The 26,201-nt window shown below is 40.4% G+C and overlaps 2 protein-coding genes across 4 annotated transcripts in view; one reads left to right on the top strand and one right to left on the bottom strand.

The window, feature by feature from the left end:
- Window positions 1–11,513, bottom strand: part of pof1b (POF1B actin binding protein) — a 48,905-nt gene extending 37,392 nt beyond the window's left edge. The window contains exons 1-2 of one of the 2 annotated variants that reach the window (XM_061740274.1): window positions 10,871–11,513; window positions 5,598–5,678 (exon numbers count right to left, since the gene is read on the bottom strand). In XM_061740274.1, the coding sequence (XP_061596258.1) occupies window positions 5,598–5,678; window positions 10,871–11,302 (513 nt within the window). In that variant the 5' untranslated portion in view covers window positions 11,303–11,513. The remainder of the gene's footprint in view (window positions 1–5,597; window positions 5,679–10,870) is intronic. The other variant, XM_061740276.1, reaches the window with a different exon arrangement.
- Window positions 11,514–14,068: 2,555 nt separating this feature from the next.
- On the top strand, window positions 14,069–24,338 carry LOC133459898 (putative monooxygenase p33MONOX). Of its 2 annotated transcripts, none has more exons than XM_061740280.1 (9): window positions 14,069–14,187; window positions 15,598–15,721; window positions 15,883–15,948; window positions 17,575–17,750; window positions 17,856–17,970; window positions 18,058–18,185; window positions 19,266–19,366; window positions 19,486–19,667; window positions 21,610–24,338. In XM_061740280.1, the coding sequence occupies exons 3-9, from the start codon at window positions 15,924–15,926 to the stop codon at window positions 21,813–21,815; spliced, it is 933 nt and encodes a 310-aa protein (XP_061596264.1). In that variant the 5' UTR covers window positions 14,069–14,187; window positions 15,598–15,721; window positions 15,883–15,923; the 3' UTR covers window positions 21,816–24,338. The 2 variants fall into 2 exon arrangements, with proteins under 2 accessions (XP_061596264.1, XP_061596263.1); XM_061740279.1 differs by having other exon boundaries at window positions 14,086–14,211.
- Window positions 24,339–26,201: the final 1,863 nt, after the last annotated feature.

The raw sequence follows: 26,201 nt of genomic DNA, 5'->3' as shown, positions 1-26,201 counted from the left end.
TGGTTGAACTTTGTCGTGGAGGTGGCCCTGCTGTGTTCAAAGACATCAGTTTTTTTCACCATCATTTCTATTCTTATCACATTTGACACTGCTTGGTCTCAAACTTAATGGCGCTTTTATACTAGTACCTACTCAGCGCGACTCAACTCCCCACGCCTCGTCTCCCTTTCACTCGCCTTGTCCTGGTTTCTTTTTAGACACCCAGATCAGAAGTAGAAGGGTTGGAGTGAAGCTGCTGTGACGTATTTGATTGTGTGATCTAAACGAAGAAGACAACAACACTAAAGATGTAGAACATGGAGGAGATGATAGATGTGCTGCTGGGTCTGTGGCTTGTGTTCGATATCAAGTTAAAAAATGAGAATCAAAGAAGCTTCAAGCGGCGACGTTTTTCTTTTTGTTTGTCTCGGTGCTGATGAAAAATCAGCTGGGAGCCGGCTGAGAAGTGACCAAGCACCTGGTAGATCTGGTCATTCCTTATTGCCCTCTAATTCTCTCCTCAGCCACCAGGTTTATGAACATCTGCACCTCAGAGTTGGATCATGAAACAGACGTTGCGCTGCCATTGCCTGTTGAATAAAATGAACAAGAAGCCGTGAGTTACTCTCGCGCTGACTCCCGCTTCCTGACTCAAACGTCTGACGGCCCCGCCCCCCGACCAATCGGTGGCGTGTAGTGTGATGACGTCAGATGCAGGGCCGACTCAGCCGCTTAGAACCTCGGCAGAATAGATACAGAAAAAGTATCTACCCGGCACGCCCCCACCCGCCTCCACCCGTAGTGGAGAAGCGCAAAACCGGGGCGTGGCAAGTCGAGTCGCGCTGAGTAGGTACTAGTATAAAATAGGGCTGTTCGATTTTGCCCAAAAATAAAATCTCGATTTTTTTCTCTCAAAATCTGATTTTCGATTACGATTATTTTGTGAATTGACAAAAGGCAAAGAAATGATTTCAAATATGCAGTTTTTTTATTGAACATTTGCCCCATTGGGCTTTAAGTGCAAACTTTGCTCTTATTAAACCAAAAATGAATGAATAAAGTGCAAAACATTAACTAAGTTGAAAAAAAGTTTTAAAAAATAAAATAAAATATAAAGTTTTATCTCTGAAAAAAAAAAATCAGCAAATCAGCACTTGCAAACATACAGTAAGTTATATTTCCAATTAAATAAAACAAGACATTTTCTAATTAAACTAAACTGGGTCTTTGCATGCTAAATAATAATGCAACCCATGAAGGAGGTAGAGGTGTGTAATGTCAGTCATTACATTTGCTGTTCACATTTGCAAGTTTTTTGCAAGGAACACGAGCCGGTCTACCGCATCTGGCTTGAGGGATGCCCGGTGGCATGTTACAACGCCCCCTCCTACACTAAAGAGCCTCTCCGATGGGGCACTTGTCACAGGTATTGAGAGGTATTTCCATCAATCATTAATATGGTATCAATCATTAATATGTGTGCAGACAAGGTAAAAAAAAAAAGAATTATTTTTTTTTTTTTTTTAAAGTGAAAAATCGATTTTACGATTTTCACGTTTTAACATCGTTCTAACTACATAATCGCGATTACGATTTAAAATCGATTAATCGAACAGCCCTAGTATAAAAGCGCTATATCTTTCTATTTCCAGAACTCATGTTATATTACTGTAGATACAATAACTGCTTTGGTTTCATTAGAGTGGCAACAAGTCATCTCTCCAAAATGTAAAAAAAATAAAATAAAATAAAGTGCATCAACGTATTTCTCTTCTACTTCGTCTACATCTTTTTCATTAGACTGCAGTATAAATGCAAGATTTTTTTCTCCAGGCTTCTCCAGGTATGTTTCTATTAACTTGCGCAACAATTTTGAAGAATGGTGCAGCTTACAACTTGCTGTAACACGTACAGGTATCCCTACGTATAAGACTATTGTTTCACACATTCACCTGAAGCCATTGACATCCAGCATCTGTTGGGAGAGTTTCAACTTGCAGTTTTGTTGACATTGGCATCAAATGCGTCAAAGTAGGTAGCCAACACATGAATGTCTTCAGATGTTTTTTGTTCATGTTTTATCACAAAACAAAGACAGTGAGAAAAATAAAGGAAATGTGTGAGAATGTTTGTTCTTCAGTAATGTTGCCATTATGGAGTGCTAAGTGGAGGATTTCTGGGAGGAGAGGTCAAGCTGGAGGGGACTATATGTCTCAGCTGGCCTGGGATCACCTTGGGATTCCCCCAGATAGGATGGATGGATGGATGGATGGATGGATGGATGGATGGATGGATGGATGGATGGATGGATGGATGGATGGATGGATGGATGGATGGATGGATGGATGGATGGATGGATGGATGGATGGATGGATGGATGGATGGATGGATGGATGGATGGATGGATGGATGGATGGATGGATGGATGGATGGATGGATGGATGCTCGAGGTTTCTTCCCTCCTAAAGGGGAGTTTTTCTTGCCACTGTTTGACTAAAAGTTTTTCTCCCACTAGGGGAGTTTTTACCTGCCATTGTTTATGTTATGTTTATGTAATAATTGATGGAGGGTCGCGTTCTGGGTCTATGGAAAGCACCTAGAGACAACTTCTGTAACTGTGTCTACAAACTACAAAGTTGTTACATACGAGACCAAGCGATTGTGCTTTCCTGCGGTTGGGGATCAGTGAGTAGACTCAGTTTCCCTTCAACCAGAAGGATGAGAAGCCCCTTACATGCCTCAAACTGCCTCCATCCTTCAAAATCCACCCACTGTTCTCATATGGCGCTTTTGCACTAGTACCGCCTCAGCCCGGCTCGGCTCGGCGTGGCTCGGCGCGGCTCCACCCGTTTTGTCCCCGTTTGTTTTGGGGGGGTGGGGTGAAGCTGCTGTGACGTACTCGATTGCGCAACACCTTTGTTCGTGTCGGCGCAGATGAGAAATCAGCTGGAGCCGCGAGCGGCTGAGAAAAAAACGGCCCGTCTACATCCCTTTTTTAATTTTCTCGACAGCCACCAGGTTTATGAACATCTGCACCTCAGAGTTGGATCACCAAACAGACGTTTGTGCTGTATAATAAAATCGCTGCGAGCCGCGAGCTGCTCTCGCGCTCACTCCCGCCAGATTCAAACGTCTGACGGCCCTGCCCCCCGACCAATCGGTGGCGAGGAAGGTGGTGACGTCAGAAATAGTCCCGGCTCAGCCCGGTTAGAACCTCGGCAGAATGGTTACAGAAAAAGTATCTGCTTGGAGCGGCTCTACCCGCCTCAGCCCCAAGTGCAAAAGCGCAAGACGGGGCCGTGGCGGGTAGAAGCGAGCTGAAGTGCTACTAGTGCAAAAGCGCCAATAGTATTAGTCCAAAGTCCAGATAAATGAAGAGGGGTGCTCTCTGGGGGTGCCCTCTGAACAAAACAGATCATCTGTGTTCTACAAAAAAACTAAAAGAAGAAGAAGCACTTAGCAAAGCTTTGAGCACGAACAAACGCAGAGCTTTTTTTGAAATGCATCGTTATGTCTTCCAATGAGACATGGCTGCACTCTCATATCAAGTTGTTTTAGGCTGGAAAATCCTACCAGGAAAACTGTGACATACTCCTATACGTGCAGACTAAAGGCGTGGCGGCCGCCGCCGGCTTTCCCATTCGTTGTGTACGTGCTTCCGCTGCGCAAGAGCGGCGGGCTCTGCCGCCGATCTCGGCGGCACGCAAGAGGGCGCATGCCGCGGTGTTGCGCCACGCCTGCCTGCGCCCAAATTAAATATTTTTTAATTTCACCCTGCCGCCCTGTGACGACATCTCAGTGCGTCCAATAGGAGAGAATGTGGTGGAGGGTGAAAAAAAACTTGCAGGTTGTAGATCAGAGACGATCAAGATGGAGGAGAAAAAATTGACTGTGAGTCTGTGTGAGGAACTTGGGTATACAAGACTGCAGGGCTATCGTGACCTCAATAAAAATGGACAAAAGTGGAGAGAAATCTCCCAGTTTGGACAAACCAGGTGTGTTTAAAAGTGGTACGAGCCTATATTCCCCCAAATCCTGTCTTGCCATGAGGATTTCATGGTCCCATACCATCCTTGCTGCTGCTGTTCGTCTCCTCCTCCTCCTCAGAAGGACTAAAGCCAGGGCTTTTCTTTGAAGCAGGGACAGATACATTTTGCACAATTTGAACATTTGGGGGTTTTCAAAATGTATTTTGCACTCAAAGACGAAGACTTATGTATATATAATACATCTGTATTATACATTTGAATATATCTAGTTTACATATGAATTATATATTAATTGTCTCCAGATTTAGTCATTGTGAATGTTAAATATAATATTCAGATAAAGAAATATTTTAAATGCAAGTTCATTTTGAAACCATGCATTGTGCAAACTTAATGAAGTTGATATTGATCTACTTTTAATAAAACACGCCATAATGACAAAGCACCACTTTCCACCAAGATTTCCTTATTTGAATATTATATTAAGCATTGAGCACAAGCATTTCAGTCCATAGTAGCCAGTTTGATGTTATAAATAAGCAACCAAAATATTAACCATAAGCTCCTTTATTAATGACACATCTGTGCATTATATCAGCAAAACAAAACAATCACATGAAATTATAGGAGGCTTAGAAGTTCCATCTGAAATGCAAAGTCCTCACTTATTCAAATGAAAAAAATGTCAGGCCAATCCTAGAAGCCTAATGATGTCAACAAGTCCTCTGTACAACGGAGGTTAATAATAATGTGACGAACATTATCACTGTGCAACACTGGCAAAAAATCTGAAGTAAAAAACTCTCCAACAGAGATTAACATGTACAAACACTATGCATCGTTAACCAACTCAAAAAAAGGCTACCAAGCATCTTAAACTTAAATGCGATATGCATTCTCTGCACACTGTATTCTTTGTATTTTTTTTTTTGTTTTTTTTTTTCAACAAACAACCCCTTTTTTGAAATATCACCAGGGGCCACATAAAAGCTCCTGGCGGGCCGCATGTGGCCCGCGGGCCGCCAATTGAATATCCCTGCGCTACAGTAATTGTCCCCAACGAGCAGCGGGTGCTGCTGTGAGCCGCTCCACTGTTGCAAAGCATTCACAGCCGGAACGGAGGGTAGAATTCACATACAAATAAACTGACACAATTTATGATGTAAGGCGAAAATGAGCTTCACTGATGTACGCGATGCGGGCATGCCCGCCTTGCTCTGCACCCTACTCTGTGTCCAATCGGCGGTGTGCGCGGCACAAACCGCGTTCTATGTGAAAGCAGCTTAAAACAAGACCAACGATGGAGAAAACTATAAAATTGACCATCCGAGATGCCCAGACTCTGATGGTAATTGAAAATGCTGAATTTCACTGAAAATGAACTGGAGACATGGTAGTTTCTCAGTTTAAACATATAATTATAAAACTACTCTATATTTAAGAGTTATTGTTAATTATTAAAACATGTTTGGTATGTTACACAAAAAAATCAAAAGTAAAAATAACAGTGGTATCCGTACAGTACTCAGTATCGGACAATACCAAAAGCCTAGGTATCAGAAAGAAAAATTGGTATTGGGATTATATCAAATGTTTACTGCTTGTAAGTGTATTAGTGTGTGTCCTTGCCTCTTCCCCAGCGCTTGGCTCGGGGCTCTTGATGGGACTGGATGAGCTGAACACTGACGACGAGGACTTTCTGCTGATGCTCTGTGAAAAAAAACAGGGGATGAAAAGAAAAAAAAAGAGTCAGATTTCAATCATCAGGACACCAGACTCAGTTTATACGTTTCCTTTATCACAAGAAATTATTCTATAACCTTGTTGTACATCAAGTTGAATCGTTCAGCTACAGAATTAACCTTTTTTAGATAGAGACACACACACACACGCGCGCGTTCTGTGTACGGCACACACACTGGAGAATTGCGCAAAATCAGCTGCAACGTTCCTTACTGTGCGACATTTAATGCCTCTGTGGTCAAGCTGCTGTAGTTTTATTTACAAAAAGGTGGATCAAAAAAAACTAAAACTTCTGCACTGAAGAAGGTGTGTGAAGAAAATGGGATCTTCTTTCTGTAACTGGGTAAGTTTAATAATATCAGATGGTCAGCGTGGGGGCATGAAACACTTAAAAATATCTATATCTACTATTGCCAGCCACTAAAATGCAACTGGCTATGAGTGAGAACAGTGACTTGCAGCATATCTGCAGAGCGTTTTCAGTGCTTTCTGTCAAACATGCTTGACATTGGCAACATTTTGAAGACCACATCCATTAGGTTTCAGAAGGAAACAATGACCCTTGGAGACTGTAAGGATGAGCGTATGGTGGCCAATGGACAGTTCACACTTCTGCTTGATGGTGCAGGCCACAGCGCAGTGTTTCTAATGCTGAGAGAGACAAGACAAACTTGAAGAGTTTGAAAGCAGATATGACTCCCTAAAGTCATGTGATCACTTTTTAGTATTTGATCCGTCAACATGGCCTCAGGAGATGCAAGACCTCCACAGTTTTGGAAACACAACACTTTGTAGCATTCTCCAGAAATATGAGGCCACATTGCAACTTGACAAAGACACCACTGTGGCAGAATGGATGTGCTTAAAGCAGGCAGGATAACGCCCGGGAGCCTCTTCTGTGCACGAATTGGTTCAAATTGTAAATACAAGTAACCCAGACGCTTACTCCAACGACAACAAGGTGATTAAGCTCTCTCTTACGCTGCCTTTAGGCAGTGCAGCTTGTGAGAGCGGATTCTCTCATCTCAACATAATGAAAAACGAGTCTGTCACATGATCGTCTGTCAGCCCTGATGCACCTGCCAAAGCAGACCACAGAGACATTTGATGAGCCAAAGCAAGCTGTTGACCTGTGGATGTAGACACCTAATCGGAGACTCAACCAAGGACAGGCAGGTGCATCTGCAGCATCTTCCTCATCTATGATACAGGAAGCTGAAGCAGAGGTGAGTGGGGGCGAAACTGAGGAGGACAGCGCTTATTAAGACCACACTAAAAATGGACTGAGTACCAAACACCATCTCCTGGTACTCTCACTCACACACACACACACACACACACGGGAGATATGACAATATTAGATCGTGAAGGATTACAACGTGAAGTCAATCTTTCAAACTGCAGAGATCGTGGGATTGTCTATAAATTGCCTTTCTATGCTGATGCACCGATTCACGAGACGTATTGCCGTCGTCAACCTGACCGACCAATCATAGCGAATTACAGGCAGTGACACCTTTCCTACCCGCCTCCTTGTTTGTGTGTGTAGCAGTAGCGCACGGAGAGCGATGGCTGAAAGCCAAACGGAGTTGGTTGCAACATAAACAGGCATTTGACAAGTCAAGCAAGCGATGGAAAGAGCTAACAGAAGCTGTTATCTTTTATCTTGCAGAAGGATATGGTACCGTTAAAGATGGTACAAAAATGAGGTGTTCAAACGCCCGCTGAAAATAGCTGACCCGTGGTACGAGCTGCCGTAAATACTTTTCCAAAAACAGATGTAAGCTACTGATTAAAATTCAGAAGAACGTTTAAAGTTAATTCAAGTGTCAGAGTGCAATTAAATCTTTCACTTTAATGAGTTTGAAGGAAAGATTTTCGACACAAGCCAGCTTTCTTGAAAGTTGGAATACTGATCAGAATGTAAATAAGAATGAAAAAACTGGCAAAACATGAAAACTGAGTGACTGTGGATGTATGAAGTAAGATAAAGTTGTAAACAGGATGATCAACCTCACAACGACAACACCGACTCAGACAAAGCTCAAACACTGCCTGCAATATTCTAATCTGCAGTTTTCCTGCATGATCTGTGTTTTATAACTTCTTTAGTGCTTTTTTGACATGCACCAAAAAGTTGTAAACACCCTGAAGGAAGAGTGAAAAAATGCCTCATAATAAACATAGCTATGATCCAGGCAGGTGGAACAATGTAAAAAGTGAGGGTGTGTCACCTCAACGCGGGCGTGGAAGACTTCAGACACAAGAATGCAGTGACTCAAACAGCACAGCCAACCTGAATTCACAGACTTTCAGAGCAAACGACAGCAGAAACGTTGATATTCATCTGTTACATTCAACACCAAAGATACTAGATCAAATTTACAAGCAGCTACCACTTTACCAACGAAGCAGAGGGGGAAGATGTGAAGATATATTCAAATGTTTTACAGCTATCAGCAGAGACCTTCTGTAAATCATTGTAGGCGCGAAGGCCAACATAATCAGGACACGATTAGAGCAGGAGTCATCTTGTTTGGAACCACACTAAGTCACCTTTACCTGAAGTTTAATTTTGACCAATTATGACATATTTTGGCAGTTACTAAGTCTACGGGGCATTAATGAAGCGTCAGGAATTCCTAACCTCTTTAACAGCTGTGATCCGGTGACGTGAACTTCAACCAAAAACCTGTCTGGTGAAGGTTAAGGTTCTCCAAAGTCTCTCACTTTACCCATTTATCAATGTTAAGATTGTCTAGGCCACATCCATGTACTGCACAACTGTCATCTGCATCAAAACAATACACGGTTTTATCCAAGAAGGTCAAGTCTGCACCGGGAGAGGTGGAACGCTTCAAAGTCGGGCAGAAATATTGCTTGATGAGCCAAAATTAACCAAAACATCAACACACATTGTGAACTTGGTGCCCTTGTAAGCGGCAGTGAAAAACATCCCTGTTTTGTAGCGTATACATCTGTCCCTGCAGGACTTCCAGCAGCTCCAGTGCTTCAGTCTGAATGAGCCGAGGCTGCCCAACAGGTTCTCAATAAAAATCTATGGAAACTACGGCAAACTCCCATGTTCATGTTCTTGTGGCTGAATAATTTCACAATTGACCTTTTGTGGATTTATTAAGGTGTCTAAGTCACATACAACTGAATCAAACCACCCACATGGCACTTTTCCACACAGTTTAGTTTCACGGCATGCACAGCCAAGAATGTTTTAGGTTTCTTCACGTTTTACAGAGATACATCCATCAGCCTTCTCCTCCATCCTTGTCGCCTGCTCAACTGATATCACAACCTGTGAAAATCCAAACTTGAGTGTGATAAGTAAGAAGCTGGTGCCACATGGGAAACATGTCAATGACATGGAGGCTTTTCTGATTACTTTAAAATAAGCCGTTTCAAACCCGCGGCCCACCACCTTCTCGCTCTGCCACCTGTGGCCGACCCTGACCGGCAAACTGATAAATATTTTACAGCCCAGTGTGAGAAGAAGCTGATTTATGAACTCTTCATCTGAACGTTGGAGATGGATCTAAAACATTAGGTCTGAACTAATGATCCTGTGCAGGTATGTGCTGTGATAGAAGTGTGAGCAGAAAACTGTTTTATTTGCCTTTAAAGCACAGCAGAAACTGCTTCCAAACTGCATTCAAGATTTGTTCCAAATAAAAGAAAACCGCTATGACCTGAGGGGGAAACTCATGTTTGAGATGATGACAGTAAGAACAAATATTAAAAAGAGATGTACATCAATTAAGGCAAGAGAAATGTGGAATAGTTGTTGTGACAACGACCTAAAAATGTGTAGTTCTATCTACAATTTCAAGAAAATGTTTAAAGAAAATATTGTAAATAAATATAAAACACTATAACCATAAAGTATATTATCAAAAACATTCTAGAATGTGAAACGTCAATTTTATATTTTGTCTTCTTTATGCATTGTTTGTTTTCACCGATTAATGCTAATGTCTCAGATTTAAGCTGATCACAAGATAAAAAGGGTAGGCACTATAAACTACACCTTTTCGGCAAAAGCAATGTTTATTTTACTTTTTCATTTTTTGTTTTGTAAAAACGGCTTGTACAAGGTTTAACACCGAAATAGAGACCATTCATTCATTCATTCATTCATTCATAGAGATTGGAAGCATGCACCAAAATACATATCTCATGTCTAAAAAAGGAGCTGAATCAATGTTAATCCAGCACAGGCACATGAGCTCAAGGGAACTGCACTTATGAACTAAAACTGTGAGATTTAAGTGCAACAGGTTGTTGGTACTAGGGCTGTTCGATTAATCGATTTTAAATTGTAATCGTGATTATGTAATTAGAACGATGTTAAAACGTGAAAATCGTAAAATCGATTTTTCACTTTTTTTATTTTTTTAAAATTTTTTTTAACCTTTTCTGCACACATATTAATGATTGATGGAAATACCTCTCAATACCTGCGACAAGTGCCCCATCGGAGAGGCTCTTTAGTGTAGGAGGAGGTGTTGTAACATGCCACCGGGCATCCCTCAAGCCAGATTTGGTAGACCGGCTCGTGTTCCTTGCAAAAAACTTGCAAATGTGAATAGCAAATGTAATGACTGACATTACACACCTCTACCTCCTTCATGGGTTGCATTATTATTTAGCATGCAAAGACCCAGTTTAGTTTAATTAGAAAATGTCTTGTTTTATTGAATTGGAAATATAACTTACTTTAGTTAGTTAGTTTAGTTACTAACTTACTGTATGTTTGCAAGTGCTGATTTGCTGATTTTTTTTTCAGAGATAAGACTTTATATTTTATTATATTTTTTAAAACTTTTTTTCAACTTATTTACAGAGTTTTGCACTTTATTCATTCATTTTTGGTTTAATAAGAGCAAAGTTTGCACTTAAAGCCCAATGGGGCAAATGTTCAATAAAAAAAACAGCATATTTTGAATCATTTCTTTGCCTTTTGTGAATTCACAAAATAATCGTAATCGAAAATCGGATTTTGACAGAAAAAAAAATCGAGATTTTATTTTTGGGCAAAATCGAACAGCCCTAGTTGGTACTATATTCATGACATGTCTACTTTTAAAGTTCTGTAACAGTGATGATCCCCCAACCCTAACCCTCCAGACAGCTGAGCTGGTCCTCACCTCCATGGAGGCTTGCTGCTGGAACCGCAGGTCGGACTCCTGGCTGCTGACGCTCACACGGGGCAGAGTCTGCAGGTAAACCGGGGACACCATCTGCTGCATCATGGGCTGCTGGATCATGGGCTGCTGGATGACGGAGTGCTGCACCATGGAGGGCTGCACCAGGTGGTGCTGCATGACGGAGGGCTGCATCATGGGCTGCTGCATCAGCACGTAGTGCCCCTGCTGCTGCTGTATCTGCTGCTGCTGCTGCATCGGCACCAGGTACCGCACCGCCGTGTCGTAGGAGCCGTTCACGGCGTAGGGCAGCGTGGACACCGGCGTCCCGGAGCGCGGAGACACCGACCTGACGGTGGTGACCGGCTCGGAGGAGCCCAGGTTCACCGTCTTGAAGGTCCGTGTCAGAGTCTTCTGGCTCGACTGGACGGACATCCTGATCACACGGAGCTCCGACGGAAGAAAGGGCGACGGCGGAGAAGGAAAGTTTGGAAAGTCTCCGTAGATTGAATATCAGCGACTGGGAGGAGAAGGGAGTCGACCCAGACAGACTTCCTCATCCAGGGTGGAGAGAAAAGTCGGCTTGGAGGTGTAGTCGGACTCGGAAAGAAGGAAAAACAAAACTAAAGAGGGAGGGAGGCGGCGCATACACCTCTATGCAAATCCTGCTCTGCTGGAAGCGGGCGGAGCTTCTCTGGCGTCTGGAGGTGGGTCAGCTTTTTTAATTTTTAATTCTTTTTTTTTTTTACTTCTTAGCGTTACATAAGAATATGTGCGCCAAATTAATCATCATTTTGCACAAGATTATTTAAAGATAAGTTAAGTACAGAGCCCCTCACGTACCATTTGTGGGTTTGTTTGTTGTTTTCTTAAAACAATTTATTATTGTAGATGCATTAGGTTATGTTCCGTGTAAAATATTTAACAGAAAGAAAGAAAATCACTTTTCTTTTTTTAACTACTTCGTAAAGGTGAGTTGCATCATGAAAGTATGAATTGTGCTGGGTTTTGTTTCTTCTTTTGTATTTTTGTTGTTGTTGTTTTTGTTGTTAAATATTGTCCAAATAAGATAATAGCTTTCTTCTATAGTAGTTATAGTTTAATAGTTTTCTCCTTTTATTGATTCGATTTTGGACATTGAACAATGGAAATTGTGGTTCAAAGTGAAGTAAAATAACCTGCAGAAAGAAAACAGGTGTTTTGTCGTGAACAGTAACGCCTTTGTGTGAAACAGTCACTAGGTGGAGCCAATCAGCAAATAAAAAAAGATTCAGATAACATCAGCATCCCTCAGCATCCCTAACCCTAACCCTAACCCTAATTTACCACCTTCTGGAGAGCCTCAACCCAAAAATGGACACAAAAGACTGCTATAAAATCATCATACATTCATATTTTTAAGCATTTTTGTGCATTAATCTCTCACTTAAGCTCTGCCTATAACTACCAAATATACAATAATAATTAGAATAATAATAATAATGATGATAATAATAATGATTATTGTAAATAATCATAATAATACATTTTATTATAAACTATATTTATGTCACTTTTCTAAACAATGTAACTAAGTTTTTAACATACCAGCAGATAATTCAGTTCAATTTAGTTTAGGTTTAGGATCACATTGCTGATGATTACAGTATTGGATATGAAGTCTTACTCTTCCCCCATAAATGCATAAAATGGACATGCACCTCCGTACCTACAAGACCTCATAACTCTCCAAACCTCGTCTACCTGCACCCTCAGATCTACAAACTGCTCGTTCCCAACACCAAGCTCCGCACCATGGGGGCCTTTTGCTCTGTAGCGCCCGCTTATGTAACAGTTTCCTGGACCATCTAAGGGCAGCACAGACACTGGACTCTTTTAAGACTGGCCTAAAAAACTTTTTATTCAGGAAGGTGTTTTTAAGTTGAGTTTTATGACTTAATATTGTTAGTTTTAACTATGTACTGGCTCTGTGGCACTCTGAGATTCTTGGATGAAGAGCCTTACAAATAGAATGCATTATTATTATTATTATTATTATTATTACTATTATTATTATTATGATAAAAAGAAATAACAACTTTGATTTCATTGCATTAGTATTTTTATGTCAGATTTAAATTTTACACCCTATGCCAAAAATTTACACGCAAAAAACTGCTGTAAAGTCGTCATATATTGTTTATTTTGCTATAACAACATCTTTGGAAAAACATGAATACGTGTAAAGTTGTATTTCTGCATATAATACATAGTTAAGCAATGTGGCACTGTTTTTTTTATCAGAGGCCTTGGCCTGTCAAAGATTAGCAGTACCACTGCTATCGCTGAATTAGTAGTTTATGAACAGTAAATTAAAACATGTTTAAAACTGAGGGTCAACAGAAGGTTCCCTAAGTTTTAGTATAATATTCCTGTAAGACAGGGATATTCAATTGGCGGCCCGCGGGCCACATGCAGCCCGCCAAGAGCTTTTATGTGACCCATGGTCATATTTCAAAAAAGGGGGTGTTTGTTGAAAAAAAAAATATATATATATTTTTTTTTTTTTTTTTTTTTTTTAAATAATATTTTTATAACTGGCTACTATGGACTAAAATGGTTGTGCTCAATGCTTAATATAATATTCAAATAAGGAAATCTTGGTGGAAAGTGGTGCTTTGTCATTATGGCGTGTTTTATTAAAAGTAGGTCAATATCAATTTCATTAAGTTTGCACAATGCATGGTTTCAAAATGAACTTGCATTCAAAATAATATTTCTTTATCTGAATATTATATTTAACATTCACAATTACTAAATCTGGAGACAATTAATACATCATTCATATGTAAACTAGATATATTCAAATGTATAATACAAATGTATTATATTTACATAAGTCTTCGTCTTTGAGTGCAAAATACATTTTGAAAACCCCCACATTTTCAAATTGTGCGGCCCTCTCCATACGGTCCTTTTGCAGATGTGGCCCCTGGCCGAATCTAGTTGAATACCCCTGCTGTAAGAGATGTGAGCGTCCACTCAAAAATGACACGCAGGCTTAAATCTAAAGGCTTATTTATGGTTCCGCGTTACACCAACGCAGAGCCTAGGGTACTGTGTAGACTACGGCGTAGGATCTGCGTCGGCCCTGCGTCGATGTAACGCAGAACCATAATTCAGGCTTAACTCTCGCGAGGATCTGCGAGAGGCGACCAGGCGCATCCCGTCGGCTCAGTAATGGCTGCCACTCGACGGCTTTCTTGCTCCCCGAGAATAAAAGACGACATTGGAGGGTCAACGATGCCCCAATCATCGCTTTGAGGCCGCTGTTACCCCCGGTGAGACAGAAGAGGCAGATTAAGGTCACAAGAAAAGGCAGTGAAACGTCTTTTTGTCGCGGTTCCGCTATATTGTGCGGCAGAATGAAGCCAGCTGTGTTTACCGAATATGGAGGTTTATTATGTAATTTATTGATATTGAGGGATGTCCAATGGAGGCATTATTTAAAAATGTATATGTCAGTTTATTCGTAAAACTAAATGCGCCAAAACAGTAAATGTTTTGAATCTATTTTCCTGAACCTGAACAAGAATTATTAACAAAGTAAAAGCTTTGATAAGATTCACACATATCTATTTTATTTGCATATATATCACATGTATCTATAGAGTAATGTGAGTACATGGCTGTGGCCTCCGGTGTAATATATTGTTTATTTATTGTACGTATGTCAGCTTTTTTTGTTTTGTTTGCATACATATTAATGGTTAATACCAAGTTGGTAAAGACCTAAATCGTATGCATTCTAATATGTAATTAATTTGAGATATCTATATATATCTATATATAAATATATATATCTCGGTATATTAATTATATATAGCATTTTTACTCATTTTCTTTGATGCCATTATACCAAAAGATTAAATTCATCACCCCTACTAGACAAACGAGCACGAATGAAATCATATCAAATGTTTGGATTATCTTTAAAACACTCTTTTTAACAACTGCTGGGTGGAGTTTGACGCAGTCATGGATTCAATCAACATGCCTTTATTTCGAAATAAATCTGACGTAGCAAGACCTACAAAGTAAAGCATGTCTGCTATAATGCTGCAGTGAAGCTCTAGTCATAGCATAACATGTATTTAATTCATGCACACTTTTATTGAGTTTAATTTGGCAACATTAAACTCAATAGACCCTTTTTTTAAAAAGCCAAAATGCAGAGCAACCAGATGTTTTTAACCAGATGCACTTGATTCATTTGTCATTAAGAAGTGTGAGCATCTATGTAGAAACTGATATTTGGGCAGTTTGCTGGTCTGGAACATTCAGATTCAGGTGTGTCTTTACACAGTGACAAAGAGGAAACACACCACCAGTGATCCCAGAGGAGTGATTGCTGCTGCCCATTAATCTGGGAAGGGTTTAATTTCAAGTCCATCATTTAAAAAGAAAGCCAAAATTGGACAGCTTCAAGACAGCTGAAGAAACCACAAGACTTTGCAAACGTGTCCTTTGGACAGATCAGAGTGAAGTGGAGGTGGCTCTTTTCTGTCTTGACCACAAAGGCATGGAACAACTCCTGCGGGGCAGCGAACTGCCTCAGTCCAGCTCTTCGTCTTGTGTTGTGCTTTTAAAAAAATATATTCCGTACAATTATCCACTAGTGATACATTTTTGGACTTGGAGTATGTTTATACAAAGTTAATATTTGCCTTTGTTCTCTGCTGTGTCCATAGCTGCTTCCGTGGCCTTGCTGCTCTCCCACAATGCATTTCCTGAGATTGTTGTGATCTCAGACAGACCTATGTAAACTGTTGCTGCCATTCCAGCTAGCCCAAATCCAAGCAACAAATCAGGAAGGTAGGAATCTGATAACCTTTCCCTTTTATTAGTCTCAAGTCAGTATGTCTTTCGAAATGTATTTTTGTATCTAGATATGCGATATAAAAGCTGCAAGTCTTTCACTTTACTATAGTCTCTCACCTTTGGATGTAAATGTGGCAATTCTTAACTCTTTTCAGGTCCTGCCCTGCGCAAGCTTGTTCATTGTCTTACTGCAATCATGTCTGGTTCTGGTGAATTACCTGGTGAGTATTTCGAAACAAGGATGTTGTTGTTTTTTTTTGTGTGTTTGTGTGTGTGTGAATTGAGACATTAGAAAGAAAATCAGAATCAGCAGATCAGGCATTTTTAATGGCTACAACTTCTGTATTGCTACAAAAAGCAGAAGTCAGATGAAAATATCCCAGCTCTCATAGCAGGATTAGAGGTTAATTATCTCTCGCACATTAACCATCTGTTAAGACTGTACTTTGAATGTTCATGGAGTCACAGTCGCACACTGATTCACATTGAATCCTACACTTTTCCATCAACACACGTTTTCCGGTTGAACATAAACAAAGCTCATGTTCCAGGGGTCAGCTCTGCTGTCACCAGAATTTCTGGCTTGAACTGGAGCCTCCAGCACGTTTTTCACAACAGTAAACCAGTATCAAATGTATACCTGTGAACCCACAGTGGCAGTTTTTAGTTCACTCTTTCTGCCATTAAACATTCTCTCCTGTGTTTTTTTTTGCGAAATACACAGTGGTTGAAAAACGGCTTCAGTGGCACAAAATATTTATGTACCCTGTTTTATATTCAGCACATCATGGTCAAACGCAGAGGCAGGATACCACACACACATTTTATATGGTGACACTGACACTTCTCCTTACAAATCTAACATCACATGGCTTCATAGTATGTTGAAACATTCCCACATGGTGAGTCAATTCAAGTTTTCCATTGGAGTCCATTATGTTTGGGTATTTTTGGCCGTTATAATTCTTTTCCTCTTTGGTACAAAGTGCGAGTCTGGTTCCTCTGCATTCCACTTTGTAGCAGTACAGACACAGGGAGAGGAAACGGCATCTAGGCATCATATATGAATAATATTCTACAGAATAATTGCTCTTATTAATCTGCAATTTAAATATTTTTTCCCTGCACATTTTTTCAGATCCTTAATCTTTTTTTTTTTTTTTACTAATGTGATATTTCTTCACCTTGTGGGGTGGGGTCAGTTGGGGTTTAGCGTTTTAACCTCAGCATCAGTGTTTGAGGACTGAGGAAACCGGCTACTGCAGGTTTGAATGTGAAATTCTTACCAGCTTTGCTTTTTTATAGGATTTCAGTTATTTAGGAGTTTGGGATCTTTTTTTACTTGTATTTTTTCACTTTCTAGTGCACTAAATTATGAAGCCAATACACACCATTTATTCATATAATGTAAAAATGTGATTCACCATAACCTTTCCGGTCATCCAAAGGACTCCAGATAGATAAGATCGATTCGTTATTGATCCTGAAGGAAAAATTTGGGGACTCAGCACTTACAACAATAGAGAAATAAGCTATTAAAATAAGAAAAGGTAAAAACAAAATGCAAATGCAGAATCAGGAATGGAAAAATACAACAAAATGACGTGATGTAGGTTGAATTGAAGTAGTCACACGTCTCAAAAGTATTATTCAACAAAGGAAATCATATTTTATATGGTTATTTCATATGGTTATTTTTAGTACTGTTTTTTCGTCTTTAAATATTGGATTTCTCTTTATTTTGCACATTGGCACTTTATTTTGTGGAAGAAAAGTATTATAAAGACTAGAAAAGAGCTTTAAAAAGTCATCCTTGTAAATGAAGATCAAATCTGTTGTGTCTGCAGCCCTAGAGGGTTCTGGGATGGGGGGAATGAAACTTCCCATCGGAATGACTCGTCGTGCCATCAGCTACGACGATAACCTGGAGGCCCCCATGTCCACCCCGCCCCATGACATCAGCATCAACAACCTGTGGAGGCGGCCCGTCATCCCTGCCAGGAAGTTCTCACAGCTGGCTGAGGTGAGAACATTACTGCTTTTTCACAACCTGCTTTGTTGTGGTTATACTCACCCGAGGTACGTTGCAGTGTGTAGAAGTTCACGTCAGTTTGTGTTTCTCCACCAGGAGGACGATAATGGTGCTGTCAAGCAGTCTACGTCGCAGGACAGCGTCTCCTCCAAGTCAGCAGCTGTAGTGAAGACCAAGGCTTCCTCAATCATCATGAATTCTCTTATCACCAGTATGTTCTTCTTTAATCTGTTTGTTTTGACTGTGTTTGGTTACTTCCTCAGCGTGAAAACACATTTAGATAAAAATTTTCTTTCAGAACAAACTCAGGAAAGTGTGTACAAGTTTGAGCAGACAGCAGGACTCACTGATACCGGCTACACCCCCCACAAAGGCCTCACTGCTGAGGAGACGAGACACCACCATCGCGTGCCTGAATCTCTTCAGGTCAGAAGCCTCCCCGCACACCCACCAGCCAGATATATTTACCTGAAATCAGAAAGCAGCCCTGTGCTAAAGCATGTTCATTTCTCTTAGTTACTAAGTTGCTGAAAGGCCCCTTATACATATACATATATAAAGCACGTTCTGTTTTAAAAGATTAGATATATGTGGTCCATTAAAAGGCTCTCAAAGGAGCAAGGGGCAAGTACAACTGCTGATTCCACCAAGTGACATTTACAGAGCCACCGTTGCCAGGTTCTAAATGATCCTGGACCTTTTTATAAATATATATAAATATAATATAAATTTGGGAACAATGACTGCACAGCTGACAGTTTCGCCATACTGCCACTACAACCATAAATGTACCCCACAGAAAGGAGATGTATTGAAATTTGTATTTGTGAGGTTTTAATGGATTATCAGTGACACGCTTCAGTCAAAATAGCACAGAGATGTTATACAACACCACCCGTTCCTTCATTTACTGCTCCGGTCATGGTGGAGGGTTTTAGGGGTCAGTCACTCAACTTTACAAATGGAAACATTTTCCATCTTCCATCTAGGAAAACGTATTAAAGAAAAGCAGAAAGAAAAATGATTTCCTAAATACTGATGGAGCCTTATTGGCTACGTTCAAAGAAATCTAATTGCTAAGGATGAGAACTCGTCAAGCAAAACCAAGATTAAAATGCTCTTGGTTTCCTACTTTTGAAATGTGAAAAATGCTGAATGCTTTGAAGTTGGGATGGGAGTGCAGGTCATAGTTGGGTAGGCCGAACAATTCTTTAATTTGGGTTATTAGATGCAACAGACACCTGAAAATCTGAACACTTTACTGAAAGACATTTCTGACTGAGGAAGCCCCCCAAAACTCAAGTTTTTTTTTCCTTTTTTTTTTTTTCTGATTCATTGAATTGATAGTAATTTCAGACATCCACATATATGCTCTCAAGCTTAAAAATAGTAGTTTTTTTTCATAACATTTACTCCTTAAGTTGCTTCTTGAAAATCATTATAGTTGTCTACTAAATATTGATATAAGATTTCTGATAGATTTCTGCCTTTTCTGTCCTTGTGTAGAAACTCCAGATCCAGAGCATGGAGGTCAGAGAAGAGAAGCCCTCTTCGGCCCAGTCCACTCCATCAAACACCCCACACAGCTCTCCTAAACAACAGCGCAGGTACACACACAGATTGAGTATCAATCCTGTTTGAGCGCGTCAGTTTTGACCTTAATATGGCGTTTAACTGATACGTTGAAGTGACCCAGATGGCATGTTTATGTTGTGTGTTTGTGCAGGGGCTGGTTTGGCAGTACAGGTTCAGAGGTCAGCCTGAGCTCCTCAAACAGCAGTGTGGACATGGGTGGAGACCCGATGGCAGGAGGACTGGGTGTTTCGGTGGAGCGGTGGGGTGTGTTCGGTCCTCGGCCCCGCACCCAGAGTTCAGCATCTGATCTAGGACCCGATGGCACAGCTGCAGGTAACGGCTTTTCCTCAGTGCTGGACGCCAATGTAAAACATTTATAATGGTGCAGCGACTCTTTTTAGAGTGATTTCCAGCTCTGTATAAACAATTAGATCCAGCATTTGGGTCAAAGGAGGAATGACAGACCTTCAGACTGACAGCAAACACGAGCCCACATTCGGGGCTCAGCATTCTGTTCACTCATTGGCTTTTGAAAACGGTGACGGAGGTTTGTCCTCGTATAAGTGTGGATCTGCATCTCCTGTAACTTCCCAGAAGCCACATGCAGATTTTTACACATGGAACGGATCAGTCTGAACTGGAGACTTTTACGAGCCCTTTTCTCAGGATGACTTTAGGTAGGTAATCTAAGAAACCTTTAAAAGTTTGTAATGATTTACTTCAGAAACTTTGTATGAGAGATGTTTTTTCACTCAGCTGGGGGGGGATTTGGTTTTTAAAAAAAAAAAAAAAATTAAAGCTGCAAGCAGCGACGAACGGGCCCTCGCACTTATGGCCACCGCCCTCCATAAGCATATCAGAAATGACACCACCCACGATTTTTGGCTTTTTGGCGTCTAGCTTCGCCACGGTAACGCTTTTGAAAGAGAAAAATAATGCGCGTTGTTGCAGGATGGAGACGCACATTTTGATGTATAACACACCTGGGTGCACGTTACGGTTCGGGCCGTATTAATTGCAGAAGATATGGCATAAATTGCGCCAAAATTACACGATTAATTCAAAATGGCCGACTTCCTGTTGAGTTTCGGTCATGGCGCCAAGAGACTTTTCTTTAAGTTGCGCCATGATACAGGTGTGTACCGATTTTCGTGCATGTACGTCAAACCGTATTGTGGGGCTTGAGGAACAAAGTTTTCTAGGGGGCGCTGTTGAGCCATTTTGCCACGCCCATTAATTCAAACCATTAAATATAAAATTTTTCGCCAGGCCTGGCTTGCATGCAAAATTTGGTGACTTTTGGGGCACGTTTACGGGGGCAAAAAGGCCCTCATTTCGTCAGAAAAAAGAAAGAATAACAACGAAGAATAAAGAATAATTCCTACAGATACAATAGGGCCTTCGCACTGTAAGTGCTCGGGCCCTAATAACTGCTTTGATTCATTCCTGTTACAAGAATTACACTTGAAAATAACTTTTGGTACTGACCTGGTGTCGGTTCAGTCTCTGATCCCACATCCCACACGCGTCACATTTCAAGGCATATGAATTACATCTGTCAACTGCAAGATTTGTAATATTTGACCCGTTTTCTGTGACATTGATATGGCTTTCTACAATCTCAGTGGTAAACTATTGTCTGCCACAGTAACCGGGAGAATTTTACAGAAAACAAGTTGCCAAAGGGCCCTGGCCTTCAACTGAAGAGAGGTGGGGTCTGCTCCAGCAGGTCCATGGGACCCTGAGCATGAATAAGCTGGTATGAGTGATGGACTGTTGGTTGGAAGCTGTGAAAGGAAGTGAAATGCAGACTGTAAAACACATCTGTCAGTTCAGGGAAGCACCACACTGATGCATGTGATAATTGTGCATGACGGTGATAATTGTTGACTTGTAGAAACAAAACTACCAAAATAATCTTTCATTGTGATCTTAGAGTTGTGTTTTTTGCCTAAATATTGATAAACATGAGGGTAACATTTGTAATTTCCATGAAAAGTTGAAGGTTTAAGCTCTTGAATGTTTTTGCTTAAAGTTTTTTAGTTCCTTCATTTTTCCCTTCAGGTTCAGAGTTCTGAATGAATTATAGGCTTTTTTTTGTTTTTAAACCTAACTATATAAACTCATCCATTCATTTACAATTAACTTCAGCTTTTCAGTGTGTAATGTGGCTGCAGGCCAGTACCTGGGCACCAGTCGCAGAACTATTTTTGTCATTAAATCCTTGAAGGATCTCTTAGTTGGTGAATTAATAAATATACCTTTTCTTTCCCAGCCGGCTTTGCACTGCAGGCGTACCGTGGAGCCCAGAAGCCGACCCCCATGGAAGTGATGAAGTCACAGGCCACACGACTGGCTGAAAACCCTCAGAAGGCATTCCCGCCCATGGAGATCCCCACAGTGGAGGGCCGCCGGCAGGGAGCGCGACCACACAAGCTCAAACACCGCGACATGAACGTCCTGACGCCCTCCGGCTTCTAAGAGGAACCCTGGCGACGGCCGTCAGACACTGAAGGTCCTGAGAAGTGAAAAATCTTCTCTGCTTGCTGTTAACACTTCACATTTGTTGACTTGTCATCCAACCTCTCCATAAATAATGGTCCATCCCTGTCCAAAGCCGATAAGTTTGGTTTATCGTGGTGTAGGACTCATTTTCATTCACAGAGAAGATGGAAGGGAAACCTTCAGCTAACTTCCACCATCCTTGGTCAAGTTTAAACCACTATTATCCTCTGTAGCGGTACACACATTATTTATTTGTCTAAAAAGGATAAGTGAACTTTGCAGTATAGCTGGACTTTTGCACAGTTGAGATCAGAATTAAAACGATGAAGGAATCCATCCCGACATGTGCCAAGTTCTCAGACTAAAGCCAGAACACAAACATTCAGATCAATCACTTCCCTGAGAAAAGACAAAAAACCCAGCCCCTCCTCACAGATCCACTTTTGGACACCTGATTGATTGGAGCTCGTTAGTGTTGCTGATTAACAGATGCTTCGTCTGAAGTTTTTCTTGAAAGTGCCTGCCATTTTCACACACCTTCCAAACCATTTCCTGCATCCTACTAGAGGTTATTGCCCATCCTTCAACTTTACGTCTTTAATATGGTTATGCTTTAGATAATCTAAATAAAGCAGATTATCTAAATCTTTGTAAACTTTTGGCCTGTTTGCAACCTCTGTTATCATCTGGTAGTTAATTGTCCCTCTGGACCATCGGTATCCGTTTGTTCCCGTAAGTTATTGCTTGAATGACGAAAACTCCCAAAACAGTTTTAACCAACTTTCATCAGCAGAATTTACATATTTGTCGGGTAAAATAGAGCATTTCTCAACTGACTCCCTCACCAACACTTGTGATGATTCCTCCCCTGTGGTGTTTTTAAGGTGAGCCGCTAGTCTCCAGTTCTCTTAAATGGTGTAGCCACTCGGTGTAACTGTTGTGCTGTTAACTTGTTAACCAGGACGTCTGTAAAAGCATGCCGCTTTGCTCTCATATTCATCTCTAAACGTTTCTCCTTCCGCTTGTTGATTTGCAGAAGTCCGCTCACCAGTCCTGATGAAAATAGCGGCTTCCTTACGGACGCATTTGCTCATCTGATGGTGCAGATGATTGTGTTCTCCATTTAAAATGATCCCATATAAATGCACTTTATCCTCACCACAATCTCCCGCTCAGTTCTACAACTCTGCTGAGATCGTAGCGTGTCACACAGCCATCCAAAATCCATCACAAAATTTCCCAAAAAACCGAGATACTTGTATCCTGCTGGTCTCAAAAATCTCTCATTTCTCTTCGAAAGAGAATATTTCACTGGAGCAGGATGAGACTAAGCAACGAAACCAACAGAACAAAGATATCGTATATTGTAAAAATGTTTCTCAGGAAAATTGGCAGGCTCCTGCTCACTGAAACGTTCCCTTTCTTTTTAATTTTTTAATTTTTTTTTTTTTTTTTTTTTTACTGTTAACACATTTCATTCCATCTCGAGATCAAGAGACAGCAAGTAAAAAAAAAAAGGTCCTTTTGCGTGTTTGTGTGTGTACATAAGTGTGAGCTACCAAGATGTTTATTCTGACATGCTTTTTATGGTTTTTCGATCACTGAAACTGACCAAAATAGAAAAACAAAATATTAAATAGAAGGGATGTCTTTCAGTATTTAAACTAACTTGAACTCATTTTTTTTTTCTTTGTTTGAAGGATTCTGGTTCTCACAAGTTGTGAAACTCAACGTTGTCTAGATGTGTGTCAACTGAAATCAAATGTTTTGCGAATTCAGCTGCGTCTTGCAGAAACCTTTTGTTGCTCTGAAAGAATGAGACTTTTTGACACTTCTGCACCCATTAAAAACAACAATATGTAGGATTATAATTTAAGAGGTGCGTCTAATATTCTCCCCTGTTACAAATGTGTCACGCATTCCTAGAGACCTAGTTTACACATTACTGATTTAAATGCAAGGTTTCCTCAAGATCATTTGTGAAAAGCTTCATAGATAAACACATACTTCACTGTTCAACGAAATGCAGCTCATAGTTACTGTTTTGCACTGATGAAGTGGAACCATCTATTTCCTGGTCATAGATGTATGTTATGTGATGCAACAACAGCAAATCATTATTGTTATTATTATCATCCTTATTATTATTATTATTACTCCAGCCGTAGCTCTGCTGTGGTGATTGTCTGAAGTCTTTGATTCCTTTGTAAAACAAATCTGAAGCTGGACGCAGAGGAAAAGGCACTCTGCCATCACCAATGTAGACAGTAGCTGTAACTGGTTGAATTTAGTGTTCAGTGTGACACTTGTCCCTTTAAAACTGACTGAAACCTCAGTTAAATTACCCGTCTGTAACCATAACTGTTGTACTGACTGTTAACCATGTTTTTCCCATGTGATGATTTAAGAGTATTTTATTTGATTTATTGTTCGTGTACAGTTTAGTTTTCTTTACCAACATGATTTGAGAATAAATGTTAACATTCTCATGAAAAAAACGGAGTCTGTTATTTTTGATTTATAATAAACTTTATTGAAACTCTTTTTCACTGCCACATATTGACAAAATCTTTTTTTACTGTTAATTTCCACATAGATTAATTATTTCATCCTCCTTTCCAGTGACTTGATATACTCAATAGCTCAGTAGAAAACATCAAGTGCAATTTAAACTTTCTGGTTTGCTTTGAAGGAGTTAAAGGGGTGTTTTACTGGATCATGCAGGGGTAACAACTCCTTGGGCCAGTTGCTCTGTCGGTTAGCTTGTGGCAAACTTGATGTAACCCACAGCTGCATTAAAAATGAAGTCTTTACAAGCATGGGTTCGACTGAACACAAATGTTTAAAGATGTAGTACAGCCTACATGAAATAGTTTTTTGTCATTCACTATAATGAATAAAGGAGATCTATTGAATCTGGTCATTAAAGTGCCTCAAAGGAAGGTGATGTGATGACTTCATCTCAACCATCTAATCAAACGCTTAGTCTGGCTTGTGTTTCAGTAGCTATTGACGTGCACTGACACTTTAAGGGCCTCTTTAAATTACAGCCTGACAAGACAGGACGGGTCCTCCCAATAGTCTCGATGAGCTCCATTTCTCTCAGCCACAAGATTGTCTTGAAGACTTAATGGTGCTGACAAAGCTGACAGATCCTTTCACCAAATCATCATTTCTAACCTGGATTTAGTCTTTCTTCTTTTTACATTTAATTAGGGTGCCTGCTCATTTTCAAATGTGTAATGATCCTAATGAATAAAAAATACACTTATGCGGCATATTTCTGTAGTTCTTTTATTTGGAGACGGCAATGAATCTACAATACCTGATATTTCTAGAAAATCCCTATCTCTATGAATCTGTTGTAAAAATCACCACATTTTTATTTTACAGATTATCTGACAGAATGCGCCTAAATGAGGGTAAATATTAAAGTTTGTGAGTTAAAGTTGTGTACTGGGCTTCAATAAACCCACAGGAAAAGAAAAATGTAATGTTGAATATTGAAGACTTACTCTAGCAATTGAGGGAAAGCTAACCTTCGGTTGCAGGCTTAAAGACAGGGCAAGAAGGTTTAAGAAACTACGCAACATTCTACATCACATGGTTTGAAACCAGGGTGTCTTGCTTGTTTTTAAAAATGCATACGATGCAGATTACTATGTGCAAAGTACTACATAAACTACTAGCCTGACAGTTGTTGATAGCCTATACTCAGATGACAGATTTGGATTCAATCTGGACTACAACTGACCATTTTGGAGCAGTTTTGTTACAAAACAGGCCTAAAGTCAATTAGATGGACCTAACATAGCTTAAAGGCTTGACCTGATATAGCTTTGACATGGGTTAAGGTGAGTGTTCTGAGGTCCAGGTATTACTGAAAAGAACAAATTGAATACAGATTTGGGCCATATGAAAAGGACATGTGGCTGTGTTCAAGCAGCCACTCAGTGATCATTCATGGCCAAATGTGGGCCAAAGACAACTGCAGATATGGACCATCTGGGCCCACCAATGTGGACTTTTCTGGTTGTTTGCTACTGTAGAAGCTGTGACTGTCAGAAGCTGGTCATCACCATGGATAATGTATAACCACTGAACAAACCCAGTGATGTCACAAGTAGGTTGAACAGTTTTAAAGCCTTTTTTTTATCATCCTCTGGGGTGCCATGACGCAATTGGGTGGAACAAACAGGCCCAGGAAGTAAGCTGGAGCACGCCCACCTTATAGCCTATTGGTCAAAGTTAGCTGTGGGCCCCAGCTCCTTTAGTTGATCCATGCCAGAGGTGCTGCAGAGCTGCTCGCGAACCTTTGCATAACCTTTGCATAATATCCAGTATCAAATGTTTCAATTGCAA

This window comes from Cololabis saira, chromosome 14 (assembly GCF_033807715.1).
Source record: "Cololabis saira isolate AMF1-May2022 chromosome 14, fColSai1.1, whole genome shotgun sequence".
Classification (NCBI taxonomy): domain Eukaryota; kingdom Metazoa; phylum Chordata; class Actinopteri; order Beloniformes; family Belonidae; genus Cololabis; species Cololabis saira.
The sequence above is the reverse complement of the archived record's forward strand: the minus strand, read 5'-3'. Positions and strand labels throughout refer to the sequence as shown.

What these genes read in the sequence shown, in the direction of transcription:
- LOC133459898 (XM_061740280.1), top strand. Translation starts at nt 15,924, where the DNA reads ATGTCTGGTTCTGGTGAATTACCTG. An exon ending in AGTTCTCACAGCTGGCTGAG is followed by an intron (nt 17,751 to 17,855) that starts GTGAGAACATTA and finishes TTTCTCCACCAG; the next exon opens with GAGGACGATAATGGTGCTGT. An exon ending in CATGAATTCTCTTATCACCA is followed by an intron (nt 17,971 to 18,057) that starts GTATGTTCTTCT and finishes ATTTTCTTTCAG; the next exon opens with AACAAACTCAGGAAAGTGTG.